At 43.8% G+C, this 26,117-nt stretch overlaps 2 protein-coding genes across 3 annotated transcripts in view; both read right to left on the bottom strand.

Annotated features, from left to right (window-relative positions):
* On the bottom strand, nt 1-26,032 carry LOC141270564 (uncharacterized). Of its 2 annotated transcripts, none has more exons than XM_073680635.1 (7): nt 25,974-26,032; nt 17,361-17,508; nt 17,052-17,231; nt 16,838-16,961; nt 16,657-16,754; nt 6,280-6,370; nt 1-1,859 (listed from the first exon to the last, which is right to left on the bottom strand). In XM_073680635.1, the coding sequence occupies exons 2-7, from the start codon at nt 17,436-17,438 to the stop codon at nt 946-948; spliced, it is 1,485 nt and encodes a 494-aa protein (XP_073536736.1). In that variant the 5' UTR covers nt 17,439-17,508; nt 25,974-26,032; the 3' UTR covers nt 1-945. The 2 variants fall into 2 exon arrangements, with proteins under 2 accessions (XP_073536736.1, XP_073536738.1); XM_073680637.1 differs by lacking the exon at nt 25,974-26,032 and adding an exon at nt 25,338-25,955.
* LOC141270843 (uncharacterized) overlaps nt 1-26,117 on the bottom strand; it is a 187,811-nt gene that overhangs the window by 85,087 nt on the left and 76,607 nt on the right. The gene's annotated exons all lie outside the window — the stretch shown is intronic.

Below are 26,117 nucleotides of genomic sequence, written 5' to 3' on the forward strand. Positions count from 1 at the left end.
ACAGAAAGCTCTCCCTCGGTGTCCCGTAGGAGCCCGCAACTTTACAGTTCAGGTTCGCTCATGTCTAGTTAGGAGTTATCTCTTCTCTTGGAATATACACTCCCTGACAGAAGTTTTGTCGCCCACAGAAAGTAATGTGATATTCAAACAAATAATTATCTTAAAATAGATTGTGAGCCCTCGCGGGCAGGGTCCTCGCTCCTCCTCTACCAGTAGCTGTCACATTGTGTTCAAGATTATTGTAATTGTTCTTGTATTATACCCCTTTTTCACATGTAAAGTGCCATGGAATAAATAGCGCTATAATAATAAATAATAGTAAGAAGAATAATAATAAATACAAATATCTGTTGCATAACATTGGTGAATGAAGTTGTGGTGCTATTACAGTCATACTTAACATTTTGTGTGACTTTCATGAGCTTGAAGGACTGCATCCATGCGGTTCAACAATGATTCATACAATTTATTAATGAAGTCATCAGGAATAGCAGAGAATGCCGTCTTACATGCCTCCCTGAGGTCATCTAGATTCTTTGGTTTTGTCTTCCAAGCTTCCTCTTTCATCCTACCCCAAACATGCTCAATGATGTTCATGTCTGGTGACTGGGCTGGCCAGTTCTTGAGCACCTTGATCTTTTTTGCCTGGAGGAACTTTGTTGTAGAGATGGATGTATAAGATGGAGCACCATCCTGCTGCAGAATTTGACCCCTTTTATGATTTGGAATGTAAGAGGTAGCTAATACTTCTTGATATTTTAGGCTATTGATATTGCCTTCCACCTTGCAAATGTTTTGCACACCCCCATACTGAATGTAACCCCAGACCATGATCTTTCCACCACCAAATGTAACTTTTCTGGGTGTATTTTTGGATCCATACGGGCTCCAGTAGGTCTCCTGCAGTATTTGTGGCGGCTGTGGTGTAATTCTACTGAAGATTCATCAGAGAAATCCACCTTCTGCCACTTTTCCAGCGTCCATCTGTTTAGCAGGGTGTGGGACTTTGCAAACGCCACATGTTTTTTTTATTTGCCTTTTGTTTAGTGCTGGCTTCTGGGCACTGATTCGACCATGGAGGCCATTTCGAGACAGAATCCTACAAACTGTTCTAGTTGACACAGGGACTTGAGGTGACCAGGCCTGTTGAAGCTCTGCTGCAGTGGAAGAGGGGCTTGCTTTGGATTTTCTAACCAACAAACGTTCCTCCTGAGCAGTTGTCTTGCGGGGTCTGCCGGACCTGGGCTTGTCAAACACATCTCCAGTCTCTTCAAATCTTTTTTTAATTCTTTGTACTTGACGCTGAGACACATTAAAGGTGCCAGCCACCTCTGCAGTGGATCTGGTCTTCAGCCTCTCGATAATCAAGGTTTTGGTCGCAGGGTGGATTTTTCTCATGTTGTCAGAGCTCCCACATTCTACACATGAAAAAGGCTTCTCCCCGGTGTGAAGTATCTGGTGTGTAATAAGGTGTGATTTCCCTCCAAAACATTTCCCACATTCTGAACATGAAAAAGGCTTCTCGCCTGTGTGAGTTCTCTCATGCCTAGCAAGATCCGATTTCTGGTTAAAATATCTCCCACACTTGGAACAAGAAAGTCTATTCTTTGCAGTGTGAATTTTTTGATGTTTAAGAAAAGCCTTTTCAAGGGGAAAACTATTTCCATATTCTGAACGTGAAAATGAATCAGAAGACAAGACCTGTTTCCAAGGATCAGATGACAGACCTTTGCTGTGAAGTGATGATGGTATATCTGGAGTAATGACATTAACTTCAATTGTATCCTGTGGAATCTCAAAATCATCTGATTTAAAAATTGAAGATGTCAGCTGTCCCTCTGATACCCTGGTACAGTCATCTGCCAAGAATAAAACAAATTATTATTTTTTTAATAAAATATCCATGAAATTTATATTTTTGAACATTTCTACTTAAAATGCCCGTACAAATGGCAAGTTAAGTAAAAAAAAATTTATTACTTAGTAAGACAATGACAGTTCACAGTCTAATAGAAATCCTCATAGCATTTACTAGTAGAGTGTGGTGTTCAACTGTTCTTCATTTGGCCTCCCAAATATGGAATAAAAAGTCACCAAAATATGTTACGTAGGCAAAAATAATACCAATAAAAACTTCTACTCATCTCACAAAAAACAAGCCTCTACTCAGGTTCTTCATCTGTAAATGGAAAAACACAGGTTTCCATATTATTAGTGACACAACTTTCTAGGCTCCTCAAAGTCATTTTTAAAAACGGTTTGTTATCCAAAAAAGAGGTTTTGTAAATGTAATTGAACATATAGAAAAATATTACGATTTGAGAGCCCTCAGTGGTTGATACCTTTTAATGGCTAAAATAAAAAGATGAGAAGAAATTGCAAGCTTTCAAGACTACTGAGGTCTTTTCATCAGGCACAGAATAACACAAAATCTGAAGAATCACATATTTATATGCAACAGGGCACAAAAATAATGCAACAGATGAGACAAGTGACGTGAAGCTGAACTATAAGTATGGGAGGTGGGATAAAGAGTTGTGGCTGTAAATATTGAAGCAGTTCATAGATAAGGAGTGTGAAAGTTTTATTGTCCTGTGATTGAGGTCTGGTCCAGGGTTCACACAACACTTGTTGCTAAACTTGTAGGCCTTCTATCATCCAAAAAATTAAAAGGATGCTGACAAAATGAAAAGGATATTCTATTAAAGTAGAAATATGGTAAATGTTCTTTATTAACTATTTTGTGTGGTATAACTAACTGTTTTAAGAGCGTAAAAATTTAGAGTTTTAAAAGTATAAATCTTTCCAAATTATTTGGCAATTTTCAGATATTTTCAAAAATTAACACATAATATCAACCTAAAATTACCAGGAACATAAAAAACAATGCGTCACAGAAAAAAATATCTCAGAATTCTTGTAATCAGAAGAAGAATCCAAAGTTGTCACCACAGAAAGTGACACATGTCAGATTTACTGGTTAGGAACACAAAACTGAATGCAGATAGTGGTTAAATCAGAGTATTTTGGACACAAACTACTGTAGTCAAAAACTGTGACTATAGACAATAACACATCTACTGAAATGATCAAACTCAACAGTCTTCATCAGTAAAAAATTAGTAACTAGCGGTGAAACCTCTCTGGAGTAATTAGACTATGTGGCTCGGTGGTTCTTTGCAATCGAAACTATCGTAGGGGCCAATATTTTCTGTCAGAGGAGTTTCTTGAAGAAATTTTAGGCATTAAAAGAAAATTTTTTACAATAGTGCAGAGCTGAACTGTCTTAGATGTAGATCTCTGGCATTATGAAGAAGAAATGGAGATATGTTTTTTTTTTAAGACTACCAGGTAGTTACAGACTCGCATCAATGAGGAAGGCCGATCCGACCACAATCAAACTATAATACAAAATTAACCTGTAAAAAAAGATATAGAATAAAAAATATGTTACATCCTCAACAACAATATATATATGAGGGGAAAGCTCCAACACTAAACCGGAGTTGCTACCAGAGGAGTAGAGAAAGTATTAGTGCTCCCCATTTCAGGAGAGATTTGCAGTAATCTGAATTCCTTAGGATTGAAATCATAATGAAATTTATGACGTGGAGTGAATTCATGTAACCAGGGCTCCAGCCATGCCAACACATCTCCAGCAATACAGTTTATAGAGGATCTGCAAGACCAAAATTGTAAGTACCAAAAAGGAAAAGAGTAAATCACTTATAAATAAACTTTTGGCACTAAATTGAAGTAGATTTGCAAAACAATTGTTTATTGAGCAATCCCTTGTCAAAATATGGAGATGAACAGCGTGTCATAGCACGCCAGAGTGACACACCTCCTTACTTTGACACACAATGGGACAGATATCCCCTTTTTCTATTGATGAGCACATGGACAGATAACGTTGATAAAGGCCAGAGAGGCTGAAACACTGCTGGTACTTAAAGTTGTCTCTCAAGGGCTGATTCAATAAACTATTTTTTGCAAATCTACTTCAATTTAGTGCCTAAGGTTTCTTTATAAGACATCTCATGTAGATATGAATTAATGTATATTACAGCCATTAGCCACTCACAGCTTAAAGTTATATGGGCAGCAAGATGGCTCAGTGGTTAACACTGTCGCTTTGCAACGCTGGGGTCCTGGGTTCAAATCCCACCAATGACAACATCTGCAAGGAGTTTGTATGTTTTCCCCATGTTTGCGTGGGTTTCCTTCAGGATCTCCAGTTTCCTCCCACACTCCAAACACATACTGATAGCAAATCTAGATTGTGAGCCCCAATGGGGACAGTGCAGATAATGTCTGTAAAGCGCTGTGAAATTAATGGCGCTATATAAGTGAGTAAAATAAATTTTAAAAAATCTCTACATAGTTTGTATGTAGTTTATCACGATCATGTTTGCAGTTAGTTGGTTTTAAAAGAAATTGAAAAGTCAGGATAAAGGGAAACTCTGTTGCTATTGTACAAAAATTTACACTTGGCCCTCACTGCACATTTAGTGTTGTGGATCATAAAAGCCAAGTTTGGCCAGAAAGACTGGACCTGGTCTTGTAGGGGCCATATGAGCACATTCTACAGCACTGAAGGGAGAGAAGGTAGATTCATCCAATAAGATATCAGGGTTCTAGGAAGCCAACAGCATCATTACCCTCCGTTTTCTCTTAACCCCTTCGCATCCTTGGGTTTTTTCGTTTTTGCTCTTTCGTTTTTTGCTCCCCTTGTTCCCAGAGCCATAGCGTTTTTATTTTTTGGACAATATGGCCGTGTGAGGGCTTATTTTTTGCGGGACAAGTTGTAGTTTTCAACGCCATTACTAGTTTTACCATATCGTGTACGGGAAAACGGGAAAAAAATTCCAAGTGCGGTAAAATTGCAAAAAAAGTGCAATACCACAGTTGTTTTTTATTTATTTTTTTTACCACGTTCACTGAATGCTAAAACTGACCTGCCATTCTTATTCTCCAGGTCATTAAGAGTTCGTAGACACCAAACATGTATAGGTTATTTTATATTTAAGTGGTGAAAAAAAATTCCAAAATTTGGTAAAAAAAACTAAAAAAAAATAGCGCCATTTTCCCAGACCTGTAGCTTCTCCATTTTTCGTGATCCGGGGCTGGGTCAGGGCTTATTTTTTGCTGACGTTTTTATTGATAACATTTTGGGGTAGATCCGATGTTTTGATTGCCCGTTATTGCATTTTATTGCAATTTTGCGGCGACCAAAAAACGTAATTCTGGCGTTTAGAATCTTTTTCTCGTTACACCGTTTACCGATCGGAATAATTATTTTTTTATATTGATAGATGGGGCGATTCTGAACGCGGCGATACCAAATATGTGTATGTGTTTGTTTTTTTTTTATATTTTATTTTGAATGGGGCGAAAGGGGGGTGATTTAAACTTTTATATTTTTTTTATTTTTTTTATATTTTTAAAAACATATTTTTTTCACTTACTGCATGCTTCAATAGTCTCCATAGGAGACTAGAAGCAGCAGTTGTCTGATCATCTCTGCTACATACAGGGGACGAGCAGATCCCCTGCATACAGCAGAAATGGTCCACTAGGTGGCGCTCATAGCGACCAGATCATGACAACCACAGGCGTCTGCTGCACACCCTGGGTTGTCATGCCCACCCATCGGTGACCCGCGATCACGTGACGGGGTCGCCGATGGGCGGGGCTTATGACGCGCAACCCGGAAGCGCGCGTTAAATGCCGCTGTCGGAGATTGAAAGCGGCATTTAACATGTTAACAGCCGCGGGTGGATCGCGATTCCACCCGCGGCTGTTGCGGGCACATGTCAGCTGTAATAATCAGCTGACATGTGCTCGGTTCAGTGAGGGCTCAGCGCAGCAGCCCTCACTGAACCTGGGGTACGCAAATGTGCGTACTAATACGGCAAGGGTTGGAAAGGGGTTAAAGGCCCATCACAATATTTTTCTTCAAGAGATTTTCTAACTTGTCAGCACATTCTATGTACGCTGTCATTTTATATTGTAGTTTACAGACCTGGGCAGGTAAGGGTCAGCGTCTTCTAATCTCAGGGGGTAGGTGGATTCTCCAGGTTGTAAGTTCTATAGAAAATGGCTTTCGCAATTTCAAAGTAATTTGAACATTTTCGGATGGAGGAGAATGTTATGCTCTAGCGGCAAAATGGTGATCACTCTATTGTGATACGGCCGAAATACACCACCGATAAAGCAACCACAGCCGGTGACTGAGAAGAATCTGTGACTTCTCTGCATTTAGAGGTTACTACTCACCTGGGTAGTCATATGTAGGAATCTCCTCTTTACACCACTCATCACCCTTCACATATGTCTCTATAGTATTAATATGGGTCAGATCTTCACCCTGGAACAAATATTGTAAAAGTCATAGACAGATGGAGAAGTCCCATCTATGATCAGCTCTAATCCTGCCATCTCCACCGTTCTCATTACACAAGTATAAAACATATAATACTGGTGGATTAAACAAGACTGAACAGCCGATTACACATCAAAGGGGAGATCTCATGACTAGTGTTGAGCATTCCGATACTGAAATATCGGGTATCGGCCGATATTCGCGGTATCGGAATTCCGATACTTAATTCCGATACTTTTACAATATCGAATACCGGAATCGGAAGTTCCCATAATGCCTGCGCTCTGCAGTGTCTCTGAAGGATGACAAGCTGGATGGCAGTGCTCAGCTGAGATCCAGCCTGTCATCAGAATGCCATCCCAGCGTGGGAGAATTCTCCTGATTGTTTAAAGCCGGCGCGCGGTAAAAAGCCGCCGGCTTTTAAACAATCACACAGCCCCATACTGCTTCCCCGCAGCCTCCCACCCCGATCCTCCGCTCCCCTCGCCACCTCCCATCCCGATCGTAAGTTAGGACCGGGCGGGGAGTGCAGCACCAAGGATCGGGGAGCGAAGAACCCGGGCGGGGAAGCCGGCAGTGAAAAGACTTCACCGCCAGCTTTCCCGTTCTGTGCTGCGCTTTCCCGCCGGTTATTTCAAATGAACAGCTGAGGTATCAGGTGATGCTGATCAGCTGTTCATTTGAAGTCGCCGCGGTGCCCTCAGAGGGTTCATGTGAGTTCATGCTTGACTGCATTGCATGAACTCACATGAACTTTCCCACGGCCGCACAGGTCAGCCTCACCTCCCAGACCGGTCATGATTGGTGTGTGTGGGTGTCTGTGCGGGTGTGCGCGGTGTCTGCGGGTGTGTGCGGTGTCTGTGCAGTGTCTGCGGGTATGTGCGGTGTCTGTGCGATGTCTGCGAGTGTGTGCGGTGTCTGTGCGATGTCTGCGGGTGTGTGCGGTGTCTGTGCGATGTCTGCGAGTGTGTGCGGTGTCTGCGGGTGTGCGCGGTGTCTGTGCGATGTCTGGGGGTGTGTGCGTGCAGGCAGACATAGGCCGATGTGACACTACTACTCCCATCGGCCTATGTCTGTCCCCCGTCCACTCGTGCCAGCAGGATCAGCTCGATGGGAGCAGTAGTTCCCATCAGCCTGATCCTGCTATTTAAATTGCCCTACTGTGTCCCCAATAAATTTTAAATATATGTCATTGGTGGCCAGTGGTTACCTACAATAAATTAGTTCATACATTACCTGTCCCCGCCGATCGCCACCTAAAATAAAGTAAAAAATAAAAAACTACACCTATACTCACCTAGACACCTAATTCCCCGAAGCCATCGATCTCCTGTAATAAAATATAAAATAATAAACCACAACCTTATCCTTACCCCTCCGTAGTAGTCCACGAGTGTCCCACGATGATCTCCAGTTCAGAGCAGCCACATAGAATGTGACCGCTCTGAACCGCTGCCGCCGCTAGAATGATGGGGCCGTAAAGCAGCCCCGTCATTGCATAAGCGGGTTCGCCGGAGTTCAGGCAGCGCTGCTCCGGTCAGCTCCTTTACGGCCGTGCTGTATCGTGAGAAATTCCCACGGTACAGCAGTGCCGTAAAGCAGGTCTCCGGAGCTGCGCTACCTGAATGCACTCCGGTGACCTCAGTCAGTGGCTCCCGCTGCCGGGAGCGGACGTGTTCCCGGCAGTGTGAGCTTACAGCAGCCATGCACAGCTGTCACCATCTCCAGATGTGACAGCTGTGCATGGGAGATCAGCGCAGGAACGTGGACAGGTAACTATTTTTTTTTAGTAAACTAAGAATTAAATAAAATGGTGTGTTTTATTTCAAATAAATTATTTTTTTCTGGGTGTAGTGTGTTTTTTATTTTTAACACTTTGTAGGTTAGTAATGGGGGTGTCTTATAGACGCCCATCATTACTAACCTGGGCTTCATGGCAACTGGCGCTGACATGAACCCCAGCCCCATTACCCCCTGCCACCGCACCAGGGCAGCGTGGAAGAGCGAGGCTAAGTGCCAGAATTGGCGCATCCTATGGATGCGCCATTTCTGGGGCGGCTGACGGCTGGTGTTTCTAGCCTGGGAGGGGGCCAATATTCATGGCACCCTTCCTGGGCTATTAATATCAGCCCCCAGCTGTCTGCCTAGCCTTTGCTAGCTATTAAAATAGGGGGGACCCCACGTCATTTTTTTGGGGGGGTCCCCCATTTTAATAGCTAGTAAAGGCTAGGTATTCAGCTGGGGGCTGATATTAGTAGTCTGGGAAGCTCCGTGGGTATTACCCCCTTCCCAGGCTTCAAACATCTGCCCCAGCCGTCTGCTTAACCTCCGCTAGAGACTAAAATTATGGGGCATCCCACGCCAATTTTTTTTTTAAATAAATCCTTTATTTTAACACTAAATGACATTTGAGGAGTTAATAAAGATGCAGTCCCTAAATTATTATTTATTTTTTAATTAATTTTTCCCAAAAATTTTGACGTGGGCTTTGCCATATTTTTGTATGCCAGCCAGGTACAGCATCCAGCTTCTATGAATGCGCCATTTTCTGGGGTGGCTGCGGACTGCAATTTGCAGTGGGGGGGGAGGCCCAGAAAGCTTGGGTCTCCCTGCGCTGCAGATTCCATCCCCCAGCTGCCTAGTTGTACCTGGCTGGACACAAAAATAGGGAGAAGCCCCACGTATTTTTTTTTTAATTATTTCATGAAATATTTTTTTTAAAAAAGGGCTTCCCGATATTGTTGTGTCCGGCCAGGTACAAATAGGCAGCTGGTGGTTGGGGGCAGCCCGTTCCTGCCTGCTGTACCTGGCTGGACACAAATATAGTGCGAAGCCCCACGTCAATTTTTTTTTAATTATTTCAGGAAATTCATGAAATAATTAAAAAAAAATTGACGTGGGGCTTCGCACTATATTTGTGTCCAGCCAGGTACAGCAGGCAGGAACGGACTGCCCCCAACCACCAGCTGCCTATTTGTACCTGGCCGGACACAACAATATAGGGAAGCCCTTTTTTTCTTAATTATTTCATGAATTTCATGAAATAATTTTAAAAAAAAATACGTGGAGCTTCGCCCTATTTTTGTGTCCAGCCAGGTACAACTAGGCAGCTGGGGGCTGGAATCTGCAGCTCAGGGAGGCCCAAGCTTTCTGGGCCCCACCCGCTGCAAATTGCAGTCCGCAGCCGCCCCGGAAAATGGCGCGTTCATAGAAGCGCCATCTTCTGGCGCTGTACCCAACTCATCCAGGGCCCTGGTGCGGTGGCTCACTGGGTAATAAAGGGGTTAAGGCCAGCTTGGCATTATCAGCTGGCCCTAAGCCCGAAATTCATGGGGTCACGCCAATATTAGACATGACCACCATGAATTTCTAGTAAAGTATTTAAAAAAAACACAACACCCAGAATAAAGTCCTTTAATTGAAATAAACACACAATTCTTTATTGTTCTAAATTAAACCATACCTACCATCACGCCCATTCCAGCTGAAGCCAACGATCTCCTGCAATAAAAGAAAAATAATAAACCAACCTCATCCTTACCTTCCCATGGATCCCACGACAGCTTCAGCTCTGCTACATCGAGATGACAGGCTGGACCGCAGCAGAACGCTGCCATCCAGCCTGTCATCCCGCAGACACTGAGAAGCGCAGGCATGCTTGCGCTCCTCAGTGTCTCTCTGTGACGTCATCCAGATGAGCCGAGTTCATGTCCAATGAACTCAGCTCACCTCATGCACGTCACTGACAGCGTGGGAAAATTCTCACGCTGAAGCGCTGAGTGCAGGAGAATTCTCCCACGCTGTCAGTGACGTGCATGAGGTGAGGTCATGTCCAATGAACTCGGCTCACCTCATGCACGTCACTGACAGCGTGGGAAAATTCTCCTGCACTCAGCGCTTCAGCGTGAGAATTCTCCCACGCTGTCAGTGACGTGCATGAGGTGAGCTGAGTTCATTGGACATGACCTCACCTCATGCACGTCACTGACAGCGTGGGAAAATTCTCACGCTGAAGCGCTGAGTGCAGGAGAATTCTCCCACGCTGTCAGTGACGTGCATGAGGTGAGCTGAGTTCATTGTCGGCTCATCTGGATGCCGTCACAGAGAGACACAGGAGCGCAAGCATGCCTGCACTTCTCAGTGTCTGCGGGATGACAGGCTGGATGGCAGCGTTCTGCTGCGGTCCAGCCTGTCATCTCGATGTAGCAGAGCTGGAGCCATCGTGGGAACCATGGAAAGGTAAGGATGAGGTTGCTTTATTATTTTTCTTTTATTGCAGGAGATCATTGGCTTCAGCTGGAATGGGCGTGACGGTAAGTATGGTTTAATTTAGAACAATAAAGAATTGTGTGTTTATTTCAATTAAAGGACTTTATTCTGGGTGTTTGTGTTTTTTTTTTTAACTTTGACTATGGGGTTAGTAATGGGGGTGTCTTATAGACGCCTCTCCATTACTAACCTGGGCTTGATGTCAGCTGGTATTATAAGCTGACATCAACCCCAACCCTATTACCCCACTGCCACCGCTACAGGGCAGTGGGAAGAGCGAGGCTAAGTGCCAGAGTTGGCGCATCCTATGGATGCGCCATTTCTGGGGAGGCTGACAGCTGGTGTTTCTAGCCTGGGAGGGGGCCAATATTCATGGCACCCTTCCTGGGCTATTAATATCAGCCCCCAGCTGTCTGTCTAGCCTTTGCTAGCTATTAAATTAGGGGGAACCCCACGTCATTTTTTTGGGGGGGGTCCCATTTTAATAGCTAGTAAAGGCTAAGTATTCCGCTGGGGGCTGATATTAGCAGCCTGGGAAGCTCCGTGGGTATTACCCCCTTCCCAGGCTTCAAACATCTGCCCCAGCTGTCTGCTTAACCTCCGCTAGAGACTAAAATTAAGGGGAACCCCACGCCAATTTTTTTTTAAATAAATCCTTTATTTTAACACTAAATGACAAGTACAGTAAGCAACACTGTCACTGTACTTCATATATACAGTACAGACCAAAAGTTTGGACACACCTTCTCGTTTAAAGATTTTTCTGTATTTTCATGACTATGGAAATTGTACATTCACACTCAAGGCATCAAAACTATGAATTAACACATGTGGAATTATATACTTAATAAAAAAGTGTGAAACAACTGAAAATATGTCTTATATTCTAGGTTCTTCAAAGTAGCCACCTTTTGCTTTGATGACTGCTTTGCACACTCTTGGCATTCTCTTGATGAGCTTCAAGAGGTAGTCACCGGAAATGGTCTTCCAACAATCTTGAAGGAGTTCCCAGAGATGCTTAGCACTTGTTGGCCCTTTTGCCTTCACTCTGCGGTCCAACTCACCCCAAACAATCTCGATTGGGTTCAGGTCTGGTGACTGTGGAGGCCAGGTCATCTGGCGTAGCACCCCATCACTCTCCTTCTTGGTCAAATAGCCCTTACACAGCCTGGAGGTGTGTTTGGGGTCATTGTCCTGTTGAAAAATAAATGATGGTCCAACTAAACGCAAACCGGATGGAATAGCATGCCGCTGCAAGATGCTGTGGTAGCCATGCTGGTTCAGTATGCCTTCAATTTTGAGTAAATCCCCAACATTGTCACCAGCAAAGCACCCCCACACCAACACACCTCCTCCTCCATGCTTCACGGTGGGAACCAGGCAAGTAGAGTCCATCCGTTCACCTTTTCTGCGTCGCACAAAGACACGGTGGTTGGAACCAAAGATCTCAAATTTGGACTCATCAGACCAAAGAACAGATTTCCACTGGTCTAATGTCCATTCCTTGTGTTCTTTAGCCCAAAAAAGTCTCTTCTGCTTGTTGCCTGTCCTTAGCAGTGGTTTCCTAGCAGCTATTTTACCATGAAGGCCTGCTGCACAAAGTCTCCTCTTAACAGTTGTTGTAGAGATGTGTCTGCTGCTAGAACTCTGTGTGGCATTGACCTGGTCTCTAATCTGAGCTGCTGTTAACCTGTGATTTCTGAGGCTGGTGACTCGGATAAACTTATCCTCAGAAGCAGAGGTGACTCTTGGCAGGGGCGGAACTACCGCCCGTGCAGCCGGTTCATTGAACGGGGGCCCCGAGGGAGAGGGGGCCCCTCCAGCCTCCAGCAGGGCCGCCATCAGGGCATGACTGCCCTGACTCCAGTATGGGGCCCGGCCGGTAGGGGCCCCCTCGGGGGCCCCCCTCTTGTGCGTCTCTCTCCTCATGGGGCCCCCGGCCCCATGCTATGCGCCGGGTCCGGGACATTTCAGCGCTGAGCTGCGCTGTTACAGCAGCAGCGCCTTCATGATTCCCCTGACTTCCGGTCATGTGACGGTGACGTCACATGGCCGGAAGTCAGGAGAACCTGCTGTCAGCGATTTGGACGAGCGCCAGGATTCTGCAGGGATCGCATGGGGGTAAGTATAACAAGTTTTATTTTTTTTAAAATACAATTAACTAGGAGTGGAGAGATGGGAGAAGCACATGTGTGTGTGTGTGTGTGTGTATGTGTGTGTGGGGGGGGAGATGGGAGATGCACATGTGTGTGTGTGGGGGGGGAGATGGGAGATGCACATGTGTGTGGGGGGGGGAGATGGGAGATGCACATGTGTGTGTGTGGGGGGGGAGATAGGAGATGCACGTGTGGGGGGGGAGATGGGAGATGCACATGTGTGGGGGAGATGGGAGATGCACATGTGTGTGGGGGAGATGGGAGATGCACATGTGTGGGGGGGAGATGGGAGATGCACATGTGTGGGGGGGGGGAGATGGGAGATGCACACATGTGGTGGAGGGGGATGAGAGAGGGGCACATGTGGGGGAGGGGGATGAGAGAGGGGCACATGTGGGGGAGGGGGATGAGAGAGGGGCACATGTGGGGGGGAGGGGGTGAGAGAGGGGCACATGGAGGGGGATGAGAGCTGCACATGGGGGGGTTTGAGAGCTGCACATGGGGGAATTGGGAGTAGGGGGATAATGAGCTGCACATAACGAATGTGGGGTGGGGGAGAGTAAATGATAAATGATGATGGGGTGGGGAGAGCACGGACATGATATAATGAATTGGGGCAGGGGGTGCATGTAAATATTGAATGCGGGGAGCAGGAAGTATAGAGTAGGGGGCGTTGCGGATGCAGGAGTGTGACTGGTAACAAATTGGCGGAAAGAGTAGAGGTTCTAATTAAATTATATATTAAGTGCCTATTTACAGTTAATGGGGGCACAGTGGTGGATTACAATTTATATTTGGAATGGTAGGTTGCCTAATAACTAACCATATATTGATGGTGGATGCACGTCTGTATTCAGCTGCGTAATGTAGAAGTTGGGGAATGTGCTCTAGATAACTGTGTTATTTTATGCAGAGACGAGTCCTGGCTGGAAGACGTGATGGCGGTCTGTGCTGGATGAAGGAGAAAAGCGAAGATGAAGGACTTCACCTAGAGACGTCACCGGTGAGTCAGTCTATTACATGTACACTGTGTATAATGTCACTGGTGATCACTGTATTACCTGTACACTGACACTATATACAGAGCTCCTGTGTATAATGTCACTGGTGATCACTGTATTACCTGTACACTGACACTATATACAGAGCTCCTGTGTATAATTTCACTGGTGATCACTGTATTACCTGTACACTGACACTATATACAGAGCTCCTGTGTATAATGTCACTGGTGATCCCTGTATTACCTGTACACTGACACTATATACAGAGCTCCTGTGTATAATGTCACTGATGATCACTGTATTACCTGTACACTATATACAGAGCTCCTGTGTATAATGTCACTGTATTACCTGTACACTGACACTATATACAGAGCTCCTGTGTATAATTTCACTGGTGATCACTAGATTACCTGGACACTTACGTTATACATACCATGTATAGAGCTCCCGTGTATAATGACACTTATGGTAATATTAGTAATGTGGTGGTAATATTAGTAATGTAGTGGTAATATGTGGTCTGGTCATGGTGTGGCAGTTTTTCTCCCTTCTGTGTGGTATTATTCGGTCACTATGTTGTGGTAATATGTGGTCTGGTCATGGTGTGGCGGTATTCCCTGTATGTGGTATTATTGGTCATTTAAAAAAAAATGTATATGACACATTCCCTTAAAGAAAACTAAATAAAAATATATCTAAAAAGAGTATTGGATATTTTAAGAAAATTTTAATAGGTTAGAGTAGGGCCCGCCCAGAAGAGTCTACCTTATCGTGGTGGCGGCTTTAAAAATCTTTTGGCCAAAACAAAAGCTGATGGCTATGTATGTGGCGCCGTCACATGGCCGTACGTCAGGAGAACCTGGTGGCAGCGACGTGGACGAGCGCCAGGATTCTGCAGGGATTGCATGGGGGTAAGTATAACAAGTTTTATTTTTTTTTAAATACAATTAATTAACTAGGAGTGGGGTGAATCAGAGATGCACGGGGGGGATGAGAGATGCACATGGGGGGGGGGTGAGAGATGCACATGGGGGGGTGAGAGATGCACATGGGGGGGTGAGAGATGCACATGGGGGGTGAGAGATGCACATGGGGAGGTGAGAGATGCACATGGGGGGGTGAGAGATGCACATGGGGGGGATGAGAGATGCACGGGGGGTGAGCTGCACATGGGGGGGTGAGAGATGCACATGGGGGGTTATGTTTACATAACTTTGTTGCCTTATGAAGGGCAGGGGGGGCCCCCCAAAATTTCTTGCACAGGGGCCCACTACAGTCTGTGTCCGCCCCTGACTCTTGGTCTTCCTTTCCTGGGGCGGTCCTCATGTGAGCCAGTTTCTTTGTAGCGCTTGATGGTTTTTGCAACTGCACTTGGGGACACTTTCAAAGTTTGCCCAATTTTTTGGACTGACTGACCTTCATTTCTTAATGTAATGATGGCCACTCGTTTTTCTTTACTTAGCTGCTTTTTTCTTGCCATAATACAAATTCTAACAGTCTATTCAGTAGGACTATCAGCTGTGTGTCCACCAGACTTCTGCACAACACAACTGATGGTCCCAACCCCATTTATAAGGCAAGAAATCCCACTTATTAAACCTGACAGGGCACACCTGTGAAGTGAAAACCATTTCCGGTGACTACCTCTTGAAGCTCATCAAGAGAATGCCAAGAGTGTGCAAAGCAGTCATCAAAGCAAAAGGTGGCTACTTTGAAAAACCTAGAATATAAGACATATTTTCAGTTGTTTCACGCTTTTTTGTTAAGTATATAATTCCACATGTGTTAATTCATAGTTTTGATGCCTTCAGTGCGAATGTACAATTTTCACAGTCAAAAAAATACAGAAAAATCTTTAAATGAGAAGGTGTGTCCAAACTTTTGGTCTGTACTGTATGTGACTGACATGTTTCTATCTATCTAATCTATGTATGATTCTCTATTCCTTCTATTCTAAATTGTCGGGTACAGATGCTGAATTGCCGGCCGGCTTTCTTAAAGAGACGGTGCATTAAAACACTATTATTTTTTTAAATAAATCCTTTACACTAAATGACAAGTACAGTAAGCAACACTGTCACTGTACTTCATATATATGTGACTGACATGTTTCTATCTATCTAATCTATGTGTGAAGCTCTATTCTGTCTGTTATAAATTGTCGGGTACCGCTGCTGAATTGCCGGCCGGCTTTTTTAAAGAGACAGTGCACGAAAACACTAATATTTTTTTAATAAATCCTTTGCACTAAATGACAAGTACATTAAGCAACACTGTCACTGTACTTCATATATATGTGACTGACATGTTTCTATCTATCTAATCTATGTGTGAAGCTCTATTCTGTCTGTTATAAATTGTCGGGTACCACTGCTGAATTGCCGGCCGGCTTTTTTAAAGAGACGGTGCATGAAAACACTAATATTTTTTTTAATAAATCCTTTGCACTAAATGACAAGTACATTAAGCAACACTGTCACTGTACTTCATATATATGTGACTGACATGTTTCTATCTATCTAATCTATGTGTGAAGCTCTATTCTTTCTGTTGTAAATTGTCGGGTACCGGTGTATGCACTGATGAATTGCCGGCTTTTCGCATAATACATTCTACATTATTCTTAGTTGTTTTACTTCATGTAGAATTAACCTACAAGGAAAGAAAGGGTTTATTTTCATTCCGATATTTCTGTCCCATTGACTTGCATTGGTTTCCGGTATCGGAATCGGCGATATCCGATACTTTTTGGGTATCGGTCCGATCCAATCCGATACGATATTTCCTGATATCGGAAGGTATCGCTCAACACTACTCATGACACCTTCTTTCCATCTACCTCGTGATCCTGAGGAACATTGGGATCTTCTTCTTTATAGTCCTGTGGAAGAAGAGGATGGGGACATCTCTCTGGTGTTGTCCTCTTACTGGATAGATCTGGAGGAAATACATACAGGGACTGAATTCATTCTTTACATACAGATAATTATAGGCCGTGTGTATTTAGTCCTGTCTATTACCTGGTGATGTGAGAGGCTGGGGAACCTCCATCATGACGTCTTTGTACAGATCTTTGTGTCCTTCAAAATACTCCCACTCCTCCACAGATAAATAGACAGCGACATCTTGACACCTTATAGGAACCTGACACATACAATGATACCATCATCCCCCCGATCCCTTCATAGCGTTAATGTATAATGTATAATGTCCCAGCATTCCCAGCAGTGTCACCTCTCCACTCAGCAGCTCAACCATCTTGTAGGTGAGTTCTAGGATCTTCTGTTCATTGATGCCCTCAAGTATCAGAGGGTGAGGTGGATACCCTGTGATTGGGCTGAGGGGTCTTCCCCATCCCTCAGACACACGGTCCTGACAGTGCTCACTAGAGGTCTTCTTCACTATTGTGTAATCCTGGTCATGGAGAGACACATTAATAAATCTCACTACAGACATTTCCAGAGTCCTCACCTCTTCAGTTCTGTCCATCTGTTATTCCCATAGATAAGAATGATGTAATGTGATGTCATCAGAATGTCTCACCTCTCCAGTAAGCCGGAAGAGGATCTCTAGGGTGAGGTGTAATATCCTCTCTGCCATATTCTTCTTGTCCATATCCATCCTTGATGGGTAAATCAGAAAAATTCTCTAACTATAGATGTCCAATGAGAGGATCTGATATTGTAGGTACCTGAATAGGAAGACGATGAGCCAATGTAACATCATAAAGAATTCCGTGTAATAATACAATTACTGGAGAAAATATTTTAAAACATTCTGTTTTTCTTCACTGAGATCTACTAATAAAACCTATATATTTTAGGCCACAGACAACAAACAGTTTCTCCCTCCGAGTATGCAGCTGAATACGTTTCTCATAGAGTCATCTTCCATTATGCTAATTCTTGTCTCATTTACAGACACTGGAATCAGCATTAGCAATACTGCAGGAGATATTCATTACACGAGAAATGAGAAATAACTACTTCATGATGAGGACCACATCTTCATCTTCTACTATGGCTCTATAAAAATTTGGCCAGGTTCTGTTACAGACTACATCACCACCAGCCGTCTATATTAATGTTTCCTGTCTTCCCCGGACTGTAATCTTCTATCTCGATAGATCTCATGTCTGATTTACACACAGAAGTTTCAGGCATTTATAAAAGCTTGTTTGTAAGAACACCAAGACAGGAGTTATTTGTTGCCAATATCTCCATGTATAGTGCTTTCTTTTTCTCTGGATATGATGATTTTTTTTTTAGCATTTTCCTGTAGTTTTCCATATTTTACATGAAAAACACCCCCAAAAAAACAGTTGTTAAAATGTTAAAAAAAATAACATTGGAATGATGGTACTGTGTGAACATTATAATGTATGTGGGCGGGGTGGCGGTAGTGTGGGTACATTATACTGTGTGTGGTGAGATGGCAGTACCATGAGAACACTATGCTGTATTTGGGGGGATGTGTTTCTGTCGGAACATTATACTGTGTGTCAGGGGATGGCGGTACTGTGGGAACATTATACTTTGTGTGAGGGGATGGCGGTACTGTGGGAACATTATACTGTGTATGAGGGGATGCTAGTACTGAGTAAACATTATACAGTGTGAAGGGATGGTAATACTATGGGAACATTATACTGTGTGTGGGGGGATGCTAGTACTGTGTGAACATTATACAGTGTGTGGGGGGTGGCGGAACTGTGGGAACATTATACTGTGTGTGGGGGAGGGCCGTACTGTGGGAACATTATATTGTATATAGGACAGTACTGTGGGAACATTATAATGTGTGTGGGAAGGATGGCAGTACTGTGGGAACATTATACTCTGTGTGGGGGAGTGGCAGTACTCTGGTAACATTATACTGTGTGTGAGGGAATGGTTGTACTGTGGTACCATTATATTTTGTATTGGGGAATGGGGGTGCTGTGGGATCATTATACAGTGAGTGGGGGGCGTGACAGAGTCACTGGTGTTATATGCGAGGGGCGGTATGTGTCACTCCAGCTGCTAGCCTGTGTGAACTGAACCACAACTTTCCTCCAGCATGTTATACAGTATGTTGGAGGTTAATTCACCTAACAGTCATTGTTTTGTGTGAATGGCATAGAGATGGGTGGAAAGTCATTCACCCTACCTCCCCTCGGGTTGGGGCTCAGCAAGCTTAAATGCTTAATCACTATTTCTTTTTTTTCTGTGTTGTGCATCTGGAGAGGCAAGGACTCCAGACTGGGAAGCTATAGCCTTCAGGAGGAGCTGAAGGCTGCGCTACAACCTGTGTGGGCGAACCGCACACTCCTATGGACTAGGAGGCAGCGCCGGCTCCAGGTTTTTGTAGGTCCCGGGCTAAAGAGTCTCAGTGTGCCCCTTTAACACATACCACAATTCATGATGCAAATATACAACAGAGAAATATATTATATTTATATATATATATATATATATATATATATATATATATATATATATATACACAGTACAGACCAAAAGTTTGGACACACCTTCTCATTTAAAGATTTTTCTGTACTTTCATGATTATGAAAATTGTACATTCACACTGATGGCATCAAAACTATGAATTAACACATGTAAAATAATATACTTAACAAAAAAGTGTGAAACAACTGAAAATGTGTCTTATATTCTAGGCTCTTCAAAGTAGCCACCTTTTGCTTTGATGACTGCTTTGCACACTCTTGGCATTCTCTTGATGAGCTTCAAGAGGTAGTCACCGGAAATGGTTTTCACTTCACAGGTGTGCCCTGTCAGGTTTAATAAGTGGGATTTCTTGCCTTATAAATGGGGTTAGGACCATCAGTTGTGTTGTGCAGAAGTCTGGTGGATACACAGCTGATAGTCCTACTGAATAGACTGTTAGAATTTGTATTATGGCAAGAAGAAAGCAGCTAAGTAAAGAAAAACGAGTGGCCATCATTACTTTAAGAAATGAAGGTCAGTCAGCGCGAAAAATTGGGAAAACTTTGAAAGTGTCCCCAAGTGCAGTTGCAAAAGCCATCAAGCGCTACAAAGAAACTGGCTCACATGAGTACTGTCCCAGGAAAGGAAGACCAAGAGTCACCTCTGCTTCTGAGGATAAGTTTATCCGAGTCACCAGCCTCAGAAATCGCAGGTTAACAGCAGCTCAGATTATAGACCAGGTAAATGCCACACAGAGTTCTAGCAGCAGACACATCTCTTCAACAACTGTTAAGAGGAGACTTTGTGCAGCAGGCCTTCATGGTAAAATAGCTGTTAGGAAACCACTGCTAAGGACAGGCAACAAGCAGAAGAGACTTGTTTGGGCTAAAGAACACAAGGAATGGACATTAGACCAGTGGAAATCTGTGCTTTGGTCTGATGAGTCCAAATTTGAGATCTTTGGTTCCAACCACCATGTCTTTGTGCGACGCAGAAAAGGTGAACGGATGGACTCTACATGCCTGGTTCCCACCGTGAAGCATGGAGGAAGAGGTGTGATTGTGTGGGGGTGCTTTGCTGGTGACACTGTTGGGGATTTATTCAAAATTGAAGGCATACTCAACCAGCATGGCTACCACAGCATCTTGCAGCGGCATGCTATTCCATCTGGTTTGCGTTTAGTTGGACCATCATTTATTTTTCAACAGGACAATGACCCCAAACACACCTCCACGCTGTGTAAGGGCTATTTCACCAAGAAGGAGAGTGATGGGGTGCTACGCCAGATGACCTGGCTTCCACAGGCACCAGACCTGAACCCAATCGAGATGGTTTGGGGTGAGCTGGACCGCAGAGTGAAGGTAAAAGGGCCAACAAGTGATAAGCATCTCTGGGAACTCCTTCAAGATTGTTGGAAGACCATTTCCGGTGACTACCTCTTGAAGCTCATCAAAAGAATGCCAAGAGTGTGCAAAGCAGTCATCAAAGCAAAAGGTGGCTACTTTGAAGAACCTAGAATATAAGACATATTTTCACTTTTTTGTTAAGTATATAATTCCACATGTGTTAATTCATAGTTTTGATGCCTTCAGTGTGAATGTGCAATTTTCAAAGTCATGAAAATACAGAAAAATCTTTAAATGAGAAGGTGTGTCCAAACTTTTGGTCTGTACTGTATATATATATATATATATATATATTAGTACAATGCCAACGATTTCACTGACTTCTTACATTACATGAGTGATATCTATTGTAAATTCTACAATAGCCCAGAAAACAGAAAATCCTCACAGCGCACAGTGCAGACTGGACAGTATAGTCTTCCATACAGTATTATGGGCACCACATAGTCCTCCATATAGTATTATGGCACCACATACCCCTCCATACAGTATTATGGGCACCACATACTCCTCCATGCAGTATTATGGGCACCACATACTCCTCCATGCAGTATTATGGGCACCACATACTCCTCCATACAGAATAATGGACCCCATATAATGCTTCATGCAGAATACTGGCCCCCATATAATGTTCCATGCAGAATACTGGTCCCCATATAAATGTCCCATGCTGTATGGGCTCCATATAAATGTTCCATGCTGTATGGGCCCCATATAAATGTTCCATGCTGTATGGGCCCCAACAGTTCAACAGTTGAAGCTAGCACTGTGTATGCAGCCGGTCCTGGTCACACCAGACTTTAAGAAAGAATTTGTGGTCCAGACGGACACTTCAGAAGTTGGCCTAGGAGCCCTACTTTCCCAAGAGATAAATGGGGAAGAACATCCCATCCTCTATCTGAGCCGGAAGCTCTCGTCCTGCGAGAAAAACTACGCAATAGTAGAAAAAGAGTGCTTAGCCATAAAATGGGCTGTAGATACACTAAGATATTATCTACTAGGCCGGAAGTTTAAACTGGTATCAGACCATGCCTCTTTGAGATGGTTGAGGGAAAAGAGGGGTAAAAATGCTCGGGTAACTATATGGTTTTCGCTCTCCAAGACTTTAATTTTCACGTGGAGCATAGGCCCGGGAAGTTACACGGGAACGCTGATGCCCTCTCTAGGATTCCCTGTCTGGTATCTGAAGGTGCCCAATCCCCAGGCTTTGGGCAGAAGCGGGGAATATGTGACAGAGTGACTGGTGTTATATGCGAGGGGAGGTATGTGTCACTCCAGCTACTAGCCTGTGTGAACTGAACCTACAACTTTCCTCCAGCATGTTATATGTTAGGGGTTAATTCACCTAAAGAGCGTGGTTTTGTGTGAATGGCATAGAGACAGGTCGGAAGTCATTCACTCTACCTCCCCTCAGGGTGGGGCTGAGTAAGCTTAAATGCTCAGTCACTATTTCTTTTTTCTGTGTTGTGTGTCTGGAGAGGCAAGGACTCCAGACTGAGAACCGATAGCCTTCAGGAGGAACTGAAGGCTGTGCTACAACCTGTCTGGGCGAACCCCACACTTCTATGGACTGAGCTATCGCTTAGCTTTTGTTTTGTCATTTTGCCAGAAAGGCCGTGTTTATTTTTGCTGGAGCTGCAGGGCTTTATGCCATACAATAAACCTGCAGAGAAAACCGGTTCCTGAGTCTGCTTCCAAAGGCGGCTGAGTGAGTCGGCTTGCCACAGGGGATAGCAGTACTGTGGGAATATTGTACTCTGGGTGGGGGAATGGCAGTATTGTGGGAACATTATATTGCGTGTAGGGGATGCTAGTACTGTGGTAACATTATACAGTGTGTGAGGGGATGGAGGTACTGTGGGAACATTATCCTGTGTGTGGGGAGATGGCGGTACTGTGGGAACACGATACAGTGGGAACATTGTACTGTGTTGGGGATAGTGGTACTGTGGGAACATTAAACTGCATGTGGGGGGGTGGCAGTACTAGGGGGATATTATACAGTGTGTGGGGTCATGGCAGTAGTCTGGGAAACTTTATACTGTGTGTGGGAAAAAATAAAGGGGCACTGTACTGCATTAAGAATGGGGATAAATTAGGATTTATTATCTAGTGGTTTGGGTGATAGCATATTGTGTGAGGCATCTTGTACTATCATAATGTATGTTGAGGATGGCGGTATTGGGGGAACATTATACTGCGTGTGTAGGCCAAGAAAGGAGGACTGTACTATGTGGGCAATACATTTTTACTTGGTTCCAGTTTTTAATAGTTGCGTCGTATGTATCTATCAGTGGAAAGGGAACAACACCATTGTGATTCTTTTAAGGTGGCAACACAAAAACACCCTGAATATAATATTTTTAAAACAACCCCACAATTTCTGCATCTTTAGAGTAAATCGCTATCTATTTGATTAGAGCTGATACTATTAAGCTAAAGTTTCTAAACAGACTTCCTTTCCGATCCAAAAAGGATTCGAGGATTATTGAAGGTGATAGTGTTCATCACCAATTAGAAGGGTCACCTGTGGATATTGGTGTTTCTTACCTGCTACAGTTTTGGTGTGATTTACTCATTAAAGTGCCCTTGTGGTAAGTGGACTTTGGACAAACGTCACGATCAATTGAAATCAGACTGAACAAACATCAGTCCTCAATTCAGCTCTATAATAATAATAATAATTTTTATTTTTATAGCGCCAAACATATTCCGCAGCACTTTACAATTTTAGAGGGGACTTGTACAGGCACTACAGAATAAGCATAATTAAGATATCAAAAGGAGTGAGGGTCCTGATCGCAAGCTTACAATCTATGAGGAAATAGGGAAGACACGAAAGGTGAATGGTAAAATGTGATTATATTGTACAATACAGCCATAATATACTAAATAGGGTATGCACATAATGCTGCATAAACTGGTTGCCAGACAGTATGTGTAGAGTAGAGACATATAGGGCTATTAAGTGCATGGAGGGCGTGAACAGATGATACGGGGGTCATGATTATGAAGAAAATTTTGTATGGGCCAAACAGGGATAGTTAGATAAGTGAGGTGAGGCAATAGGCCGTTATAAAGAAATGCATTTTTAGACCACGCTTAAAACTGGGGGTATTGGGGAATGAATCAAATTTTCCTGGGTAGTGCATTCCAAAGAATTAGCGCAGTACGCAAGAAGTCTTGGAGAAAGGAATGGAAGGTTCGGATTATTGAGGATTTTAGTTTTAAGTCATTAGCAGAACAGAGGGCATGGGTAGGGTGGTAGACTGAAATGAGGGAGGAGATGTAGAGTGCTGCTGAACCGTGGACCACTTTGTGGGTGAGAGTGCTAAGTTTATATTGAACTCTGTATCGGATGGGCAACCAGTGCAACGACTGGCACAGGGTAGAGGCATCGGTGTAGCGGTTGGAAAGGAATATGATCCTGGCTGCTGCATTCAGGAAGGATTGGAGAGGGGAGAGTTTAGTAAGGGGGAAACCGATTAATAAAAAGTTGCAATAGTCCAGATGAGAATGAATAAGAGTTACAGTAAGAGTTTTTGCTGAGCCAAAGGTAAGAAAAGGTCTAAAAGGTGCCATTCATGTTAATGGCACGTATATTTCTCAATGTGTGGAAAGTGTTGGTGTTCTGAGCCAGGTGATGATTCTTCGTCAGAGAGCGGAAGAGGGGAGTTAGTGAAGTCATACACTGAGCAGAGCCGGGAGAGGGCCAGGTCCAGCGTATTACCATCTTCATGTATAGGAGAATTAGTAAGCTGTGAAAGGCCGAAGGAGGAAGTTAGCGATAAAAGGTGGAAGGAAGATAGGGAGAGGGGATCATCAATGGGGATGTTAAAGTCCCCCATGATGAGGGTGGGGATGTTACAGGATAGAAAGTTTAGAAACTAGGTGGCAAGGTGATCCAGGAACTGACAGAAGGTGCCTGGAGGGCGATACACAACCGCCACTCGCAGGGAGAAGAGCCGGTAGAGTCTGACAGTGTGGGTCTCAAAAGAAGGGAAAATAAGAGAGGGAACTGGGGGATTGACCTTAAAAGTTCATTTTGTTGAAAGGAGCAGGCCGACACCTCCACCTGATCTGTTGTCAGTTCTCGGGGTATGATAAAAGTGTAGGCCACTATATGAGAGCAATGGTAATGGTGTCCAACTGCTGGATTCAGGTTTCAGTAAGAGCCAGAAGGTTAAGGGAATTTGAAAGGAAAAAGTCATGGATGTAGGAGGTTTTGTTTTATACTGACTGAGCGTTCCAAAGGGTACAATTAAAAGAGACAGAAGGCATGCAGGGAATATTAATGAGATTTGCAGGGTTTCTGAGTGTAGCAGGGAAGGATTTAAGAATTATTATTACAAGAAGGGCCTGGATTAGGAGAAATATCTCTGGCGACTAGGAGAATGAGAATAGAGAGAGTGAGCAGAGGTTGAGCGATTTGTGAAACCATCTCTTGTGTTGCATGGTGGGAGTGAATGGATCTGTGCGGTTTAAAATTGTGAAGAGAGCGTGAGTGCTATACATAGGAGTGGAGAGAGGGGCTTATATGGATGGAGTACAAAGAGTGTGTGTAAGGACAGTGGATGTGAGTTGATGCAGCAGAATATAAATGTTACAAACACATAGATGAATACTGTTTGCAAATCAGATTACGTGGAAGCAAGTTTATTTAATTGTCTTGAATGTCTTACCTGTCTCCTGCCTTGTCCAACTGTCATGTCTAACTGTCCTGGCACTTAGAAAAATATCGCACTTTGATAAAATCTACACAAATGCGCCCCTGTATGAAGTGCCTTCCCCTTAGCTAGGTCTAAATAAATAGGTATGTGCTTAAATCTAACACACATTTAACTTGAATCTAGAGTGAAATCCACTGCGGCCCCTGCAAAAAAAAATGAAGAAGAGAAGAAGTTTGGTGACCACCGTGGCCAGACATTTCTCGGAGATGGTGATAAAAGTTCTGATCTCCGATGGTCGATGTTAGAAGAGACGACCGCAGCGGATTCACAATCACAACGCTGTAAACTTCTACTGAGACGAGTTCTGGATTTACTCTCTGGAATCACTTCCTCCCAAAGGGTTAAACGACGTCTGTAACTTCAGGGTCTTTCTATGAAGCTTCTTCTCTGAACTTTACTCCTCTGTTTTCTGCTGTATTTATATCACTCTCCGGAATCAGGAATGTATTAAGTCCTATAGAAACTACTGAGAAATAATCATCTCTAATTCTGTGTTTCCAGGATTCTTCTAGAGGGAATCGCCTGCGATATCCCCTGTGCAATATATATCTAGTATTAATGCTCCAGTAATGGGGGATCTCCACATACCTCCACCTGCAGAGCCGCCACCACATATATGGCTGCTCTGTGCGCACAGGACCTGTGATGAGGTCACAGGAGGGGAGGAGTCAGGGGTCACATGATCAGGGGCCTCAGTGGATGCAGGACTCTGCTGTGCTGGTTGTCATGGTG

This window comes from Phyllobates terribilis, unplaced genomic scaffold, assembly GCF_046119375.1.
Source record: "Phyllobates terribilis strain yellow unplaced genomic scaffold, ASM4611937v1 Scaffold_5__5_contigs__length_657084704, whole genome shotgun sequence".
Lineage (NCBI taxonomy): Eukaryota > Metazoa > Chordata > Amphibia > Anura > Dendrobatidae > Phyllobates > Phyllobates terribilis.

Coding starts and splice junctions, on each gene's coding strand:
- LOC141270564 (XM_073680635.1), bottom strand. CDS start 17,438: ATGGATATGGACAAGAAGAATATGGCAGAGAGGATATTACACCTCACC. Junction 16,962..17,051: donor TTGAGCTGCTGAGTGGAGAG/GTGACACTGCTG, acceptor TGTATGTGTCAG/GTTCCTATAAGGTGTCAAGA. Junction 6,371..16,656: donor ATGTTCCTCAGGATCACGAG/GTAGATGGAAAG, acceptor TATTTGTTCCAG/GGTGAAGATCTGACCCATAT.